This window comes from Opisthorchis viverrini, assembly GCF_000715545.1.
Source record: "Opisthorchis viverrini unplaced genomic scaffold opera_v5_129, whole genome shotgun sequence".
NCBI classification, from domain to species: domain Eukaryota; kingdom Metazoa; phylum Platyhelminthes; class Trematoda; order Opisthorchiida; family Opisthorchiidae; genus Opisthorchis; species Opisthorchis viverrini.
The window spans coordinates 436,635-444,024 of record NW_008751783.1 but is presented as its reverse complement, the minus strand read 5'-3'; the positions used below and the strand labels follow the sequence as shown (position 1 = coordinate 444,024).

At 46.8% G+C, this 7,390-nt stretch overlaps 1 protein-coding gene across 1 annotated transcript in view; it reads left to right on the top strand.

Annotated features, from left to right (window-relative positions):
* T265_13978 (hypothetical protein) overlaps positions 1 to 7,390 on the top strand; it is a gene marked incomplete at both ends in the record, with an annotated part of 45,619 nt that overhangs the window by 33,776 nt on the left and 4,453 nt on the right. Inside the window, 4 exon segments of the mRNA XM_009171477.1 lie at positions 376 to 690; positions 1,907 to 2,236; positions 2,370 to 2,792; positions 6,457 to 7,125. Of these exon segments, the coding sequence (XP_009169741.1) occupies positions 376 to 690; positions 1,907 to 2,236; positions 2,370 to 2,792; positions 6,457 to 7,125 (1,737 nt within the window).

Below are 7,390 nucleotides of genomic sequence, written 5' to 3'. Positions count from 1 at the left end.
TATATATATATATATATATATATATATATATATATATAGTGGGGGTTTCATTCCTGTATGTGAGGCTGTAGAATTATCCTTGAACCATAGCCTTGTGTCTCAGTTTTGGCCTTCGTCCGTCTGCGACTGTAGAGTAATATTACTTAATATGTTGTTTCCAAGGTATTGTGCATTCAACTAGCATGTCACAGAATGCTAATTTTTGGAGAGTGAAGTCACTTGTTGACGAACAACCCACACAGTCCTTGTATTGCAACACAGGTAGCCCGTAGTTTGCATTTATACACACGAAGTCACATCTTTTATTTTAAATTGCTCGGTAATGAGTAAAATGGTTGCGATTCATATTGGATACTATTTTGACTTTTCTATCAGGACCTCGCAGACGAGAAACCGGACGGAGATAGAAGTGCCGTGCCTGCTTGTACAGAATCTGCTACAACAGGTTATTCGGCCACGGAGTCAGACGACTTAAAGCCAACAGAGCCGACTACCCAGTCACCGCTAATCGTGGTCACGAGAAGTGGGCGTCAAGTTCGACCTCGTGGTGATGCAGCAGCGGTGGCAGCACTAATTCCACCAACCCCATCTTCCATAACAAAAAATGAAACTGAGCTAGCTGCGCTGATGGAAGCGTGTGAAGAGGAAAACGATCGAATTGCCGCTGAGTGTGCAATAGCTGAAGCGCAGGTGGGTGCCCTGATGGCTTTCACCGTACTTCCGTTTTCTGTGCGGTCTTCCTAAGGAACGCATGTGTCCGTTCCGCTCTAAGTTTTCTGCTTTATAGGGTAGCTAGATTTAGCATGGCATTGCACAATGTGTTTTTGGAGATTGCTCACCAGCCATGTCTGTGTTGTCCTTTTCCAGAAGTGAATCGTATGAATCTTCAGGATTCTGTGTGGGATTCAGCCTTTAACATGCACTCCAAAATTCATTTCCATCTGTATTGCACCGTATCCTGGGATGTGGGCTACGTGGAAGCTGCCGGACCTCTGTGAGGGTGATTGTTCGCTCGATTTTGCATTGGCTTCCTGCCTAGTTGCGACGGACAAACCATGGTGATCTTCCAGTTTCACATGTGCCTTTTGCACACGCACTCGAATCAGCACACAGGAGGTTCGGCCATGTTAATGCCTGTTTTGGTGGCGCATCTGCCTGCGAATATAAAGATCACCATTGAAAGCGTGGTTAGGCGTTTATGGGTCAGAATGTGGACTTAAGATTTACCTGTTTGGCAAGATACTGTCGCGCTAAACAGTGTTCACTACTTTCCAGTGAGCTAACACTTTATGCGGGCGGCTTTGGTGAACGGGACGTTCTCTTTGAATTTTTCTCTAAAGGGGCACAGCCCGTCAAGAACTAAACCTGAATTAATTTCCCGATCCGAAAACGTCCAAGTGACTCTCTTGAAGAGGAAACCTCGCAGTTCAATGCTCATCGCCATTCGCTCAAACTTGACGGCTGACAGTCACGTAAGACGGCCATTGCTGGTTACAGCATTGAACTCTTGTTGACTGGACTTAAACCTGCCACATTGGCAGTTTGGAGCATATCACAATGTTGCACTCATGATTGAGAGCATCAGTGTTAGGGAACGCCTCCGACTTCACCAGAGACACCTTGCGTGATTTTACTGAATCCCTGGGTTTCGTAATATTTTCTTCCACTATTTGCCGTCTTTGGCTACCGTGAGTTTTGGCCTAGAGCGGAACAGCCGGCTGAGCACCATGGTGGAACTTGCGCTACCACAGAAATATGGTAACTTAATATTTACATTTTTCATATTTCTGAACCCATTACTCATACTTTGTATGCGGTGACGAGATGTCGAAGTTACTGAACAGCTCTCGTTTGGTACCTATTTTTCTAACCGCCATTGTGACCGTTAAATTTTCTGTGATTCCAGGCCGACTTGGCAGAGTTTGATGAAACTATACCTCTTGAGGAGCAGCGGGCTGCAGATACCGCGTTGACTACTGGAACAGTTAATCCTGTCACGGCGGAGTCTGATCCACTCACAGTGTTTGCTATGAAGAAACGTCAAAGGGAACAGAAGTCTCCGGAGCACAATGAACAGGTTGATTCCGAGCGGACAGGGGTGGACAGCATGGAGCAAATTGTTGAAAGGGAGTTGCTCGAATTCGAAGCTACTTTGCGACCAATCGAACGCTTCGGAGTACACCATTTGGAAGAACAGCGCGAGGAGGTTTTGAATGAGGAACTGATTCTGGCAGATGTACGTTTTACTTCGTTTATTTTTCACTTTTTTTCCTTTCGGAATTTATTTCCACTACTGGCAAATATTTGAGCCGGTGTAATACATTCATCATTTTGCATCCCACCAAAGAACGTTCTTTTTCTCTTAATAGGCTCAGTTGTCAGAATCCAATGAAACTTGGCGCCTTGACCAGCTGAAGGCTCTACACGTTGCTGACGAAGAGCGTGCCGATGTTGAAGAAGATGATATGCTCTACTGCTATGGTACATACGACCCATCTGCTCAACTGGCCGAGTTGCAGCGCCTTGAGCGACTCATTGCGGAAGAGGAAGCTGCTGCTGACAGCTCTACGACAACTCCAGGGCCACGTGGACGCAAGTTACGCACTCCGAAAGTCGCGTCTGCAAAGAAACGTGGACCAGTGCGAGCGGAAGCTACACAGTCCGAATCCGATTCGCAAACCACAACTGATGCGACACCTGTTAACCGGGGAAGTAGTCGGCACGAAATTTTACCCGGTTATGTTGAGAACAGCGAGAGTGAAACGGATGATTATGACGTTTCGGTCAGCGGAGTGAGTTGGGAATTCCACACCACTTACATTTGCTTACTTCGCTTACGTTTGTCTGAGTTATAGCCTCATTTGGAATCCGGATGCTGATTTAACAATCGGACTTTATGAACTTTCGAAGCTAATATTTGGGGCTCCTCAACTCTCAATGGATCGACCCACATACACGTGATACCCTATTCTGATTTGAATGAATGAACCGCTTTCACAGGAACGGGAATCGGACGTCTTCATTGAGTTCTATGAGAACAAACTCTAGTCTTAGGCTGAAAACTTGCAATTCAATAAATCCACAGTTTCCTTGGCATCAGCTACTGTGTTGATTTCATACGCCTTCTTTGTGACATTTAGCAGTAGAGGAAATCCAACAGATCTTTAATCCATACAAGTTCGAAGGTAGTCATCAACCTTGTAGTCATTTATGAGCGTGCTGTTTGGGCTATTTTTGTGTGCACATTCTTCAGGGATCACACTTTTAAGATGAATGTATTGTCACTTTCGATTGATATACTTGCCATCGTTTTCTCGTTCTGCATGGATACTGTACCATCAGCCCGAAAATGAGTTGTCGTTTATTTGTTGGTTCATTTGCTCTACTGCTTTCTCCTGTTGATCTGAAAACCTCACTTTTTCATCATCGTCATCGACAGCATGACATCAGTGTTCCACACCGATGCATCGCTGCCGTACAGCCATGATTTAATTGAAAGCCTTATTGTGAAGGAAAGAATAAAGGTGGACGGGGAAGCTACTTAGTGTGTGTCCACCACACTTCACGGCTGGCTTGCAGGCTTACTTTCACTTGACGTCTGATAATGTAGTAACGGTATTTTTCTCATCTTAGTTCTCGGTCTGAGCCTCCCAATTTGGCGTTCAAGTCAAAACAATCACCAAAGGTGCACAAGGTATATTAACGCCCAAAACAAAGTCAGGAATACTTTTACAGCGCTTCATATGTGTAGCGTAGTCGGAATAACTTTCTGGAAATTCTGACGCCTTCTGGATGCGGCATTGGCAACCGGCATTCGACCAATTCTGAGTCATGATTGGCTGTTGGGTTCACACTTTCGACCAATCAGATATAGGCTTGATTGCGGACTGGCAAGCGTCCCGAACTTTTGGACAAACTTGCGTGGAATGGGCCTCGGCCGTAGCAGCACCTGACTGAGCGGTAAATTGGGATCCTTGTGGAACTCCACCTAACAGATAGTTCGTCCCATCAAGTTATGTTCGGGGCCAGTGGGGATATTTTTCCGAGATTTAAACAGTACTACTATTCGGTCTGATATCCAGTGCTTGCGTGCGCCTAATAATGCCGTGCCACAGACAAATTTCGCAGCACTATGTAAGTAGTCGGCGATCTAGTCCCAGTATGAGTTCACATCTGATGGTGGGGCTTTTGAAAGAGACTAGAAGACGATTCTGGTAAGTTTGTCTAACATTCGGATCTGCCAGTCTTTCAGGTACCAAACCATTTGTCCGCACCTTACGCGGCCCTGGAAAACGTAGGGGAAACGACTCCGGATAAGCGCTCGGTCGGAATCCACAAATGTGTTTCAAAACGACCGGCAGTCAGTTATTGATCCGCGCCATCAGTAACTGACGTCAATGTGGTCGATCTGAGTTTGTCGCCGCCCTGTCTTTGGAGGACACCATGTGATCAGGCGAATTCGACTACTTCGGAAGTTAATACTGCATGAAAACAGTCTGCGATCAGCACACAGCTGAATCAATCGTTCACCATTGTCCTTACGTTCCGAGTCCAATTCATGTCGATTTCCTAACTGAGTCTCAGATGTGCTAAGTCTGGCCACTTGTGCATTTGAATCTTCGGCAACCACCACGATTTCTGAGCTTTCAGCTCGCCGCAGCAAAGCATTCTGGGTGTCATAAAACCTGTCCTTGATTGCGTCGGAGCTACAGTCAGTTGGGGCATAGGCAGACACGATAAACAGACATCTATCAATTTGCCGCTTGTGAGACCCCTTCACAGACGTTGCCAGACGAACCGCACAGCGGCGACTATCAATAGGGATCAGGTCAAGCAAGGGTACTTCCGCCCGGTGTCTTAGGACGACACCAACTCCTGCACACCCCGCTGCAGCAGCCTCTGGATCACCAGAGGTACGTAGCTGGAAGCGAGTGGAGACTAGTGGGGCGGTTAGTTCAATCACTGTGCTTGCATCTTGAATTCTCGTTTCTGAGAAATGTCCGCTACAACAGCACACATCAATGCCAAGCGAGTCCTGTGTGAGTGCAAGAGCAGCTTGTTGTCCTGCTTGCTTCAGAGTGCGAACATTGAACGCGGCCAGATAGACTGGGTGTCGAGGCTTGAGGACTGATTTGGAGATTTCTGCAGATGTCGGTACCATGTGACGATCAGATGCTGCACGTAAAACCGATGCATGACGGAGTCATCAGTCCTAAGTGCTGGGCCTACAAGGAGAGAGTTATTAATGGGGTGGGGAGAGGGGGAAGAAAAAGTATATGAAGGAGAAAGAAGGGAGGCATCAGCAGTAGCCTGTTTTCGCTTACCCGCCCTGCTGTATGCAGCAAGTAAGGCGACCCGGCTGATGGCACCACGCGACGGCCTATGTGGCATGAGAGTATTGTTAGTTGTACGTGGGTTGTGATACTGAAGGACGATCAGGGTCCTCAACCAAAGTCTTCGGCTCAAAAGCCCAACCGCAAGATAGCTGTGTTTGGCGGGAAATGCAAATGCATTTCTACGGAACAAGTCGCCACATGCACCAACCCCCAACCTGAAGGGCCAGGAGACTGTGTTCATCAGACCTCTAACCATTGATCAACCTGGTATGAAAGACTGTGAGTGTCGCGGGGACACCCCACACTATAGCTCAATGGGTCGCTGAGGTGCGCAAACCGTCACACCACAGTAAGGCCCAGTCTGACGGCGTAACGGCTCCTCAATTGCGTGTCTCACTGCTTGATTAGAGAACTAGAGGAAGTAACAGGGCAGCAGTATCTCTTATTCGATTTACCGGACTGAAGTGTCAGTACACGGTAAGCTTCGGTGCTCGTACCCTCGAGACTGAAAGTTTTTTTTCAGTGAGTGACATGTTCATCGAAACGACTGCTTCAGGAAACGTCGGATATCGCTTCTAGAAGCATTGATTGGATCTGACGATACTGTGAAGGATGTGTACGATGGTTACCTGGTTGTGGACGTGAATTATCAAGCCTCTTTCTGCCGCCTTCCGTCCGAAGCTGTTTCACTGGTACACTAGTATAGTGATCACTTCAGCTCGTGTGCGACCACCCTCACCTAGCGCCCTCTATCCGGATATCTCTACTAAGTCTGAAATTGGATTGGTTGTTCACCAGGGAGGTGCTGATCTTTTTGTCAAGCGCGCCTATTTAGCCTAGCTAAGGGCGTTGGAAATTCTTTAGTTTGAGCGACTTCTGCTTTTTGGACATTTTATTCCGTGTCCTTTACGTCACGTCCTCCGGAATCACCCACTATGGCCAGCAGATATGGTGCATTGTCGTTTTGTTGTTGTGCGTAGCTGAAATTAACCGAAAATATATTCTAGTTATGGTGGCCTAAATAACACTACTTTTCACATCCAATGGCTTTCTCGTTGCAGCTGTGAACGATCGCGGCACTTTAAATGCCTTATTTTTTTCATAATCCTACCTTTTTCAGAAAAGTTCAGCGTCTCGTGCTGCTTTGAACCACTACTATCGCAACCGTTACGTGACGCGACAACCCGTCCAACAGTGGGAAAACTTTGAACCTGCTGACCAGAGTACTGGTGGGTACCAGTCCAGCGATACAGATTGGGGAATTCGGTTTGTGACATCCGAGCCTCCTGTAAACAAGCGCGAACAAACCATTTCTGGCAAACGTCGGGCGCCATCGATGAGTTTTCTGCCTCCTAGCAAAATGCCTAAGATGACTCCCAAATTCTACCTCACTAGCAATGCAGTTGAGGAACAGGCGCCTCCGATAAAGCGCCGTAAATCGCTATCCACAGAAGCGACACCCAAGCACATCTTTGTTCGGACCAGTCACTTCACTTCAGATGCAGGTATTCAAAAGCGATCCCCATCTGTCCTAAGTTGGAATGGTAGTTCACCAGCAACTCACTATGAAAATGAAACTGTTCGCACAAACAATGTCCTCAACGAGATACTTGAATCACCCTGTGCAAAACAATTACAGCCATTTGGAGACCAATTTTCTTTTGGTGGGACAGGTAGAGGAAGAGCGCTGCGTGATGCGACGACAGTTCTCCACTCGCAACGTGCACCCCAACCCAGTTCCTCGAAGACAATCCCGCGAATATTCAAAGCTTCAGTTCATAGTGGCATGGTAAGCACATAAAAAAGTCGACATTATTGTATGCTGTCCCTCTGGTTAACGCGTGTCAATACTAGGAATCCCAACATACCCTCAATAATAATGTCTGTTTATTACGTGAGCTGGAGCCTTGGTCATAAATCATCCAGAATAGTTCACCTGACAAAGTAATGCCCTGGAGTGTCGTTTTTTGATATGATTTTAACTCTCCTCAAACTTGTTTATACCTCAGAGTGCAAACTAATGAGCGTCTCCTCGAACTCCATTGGATGCCTTC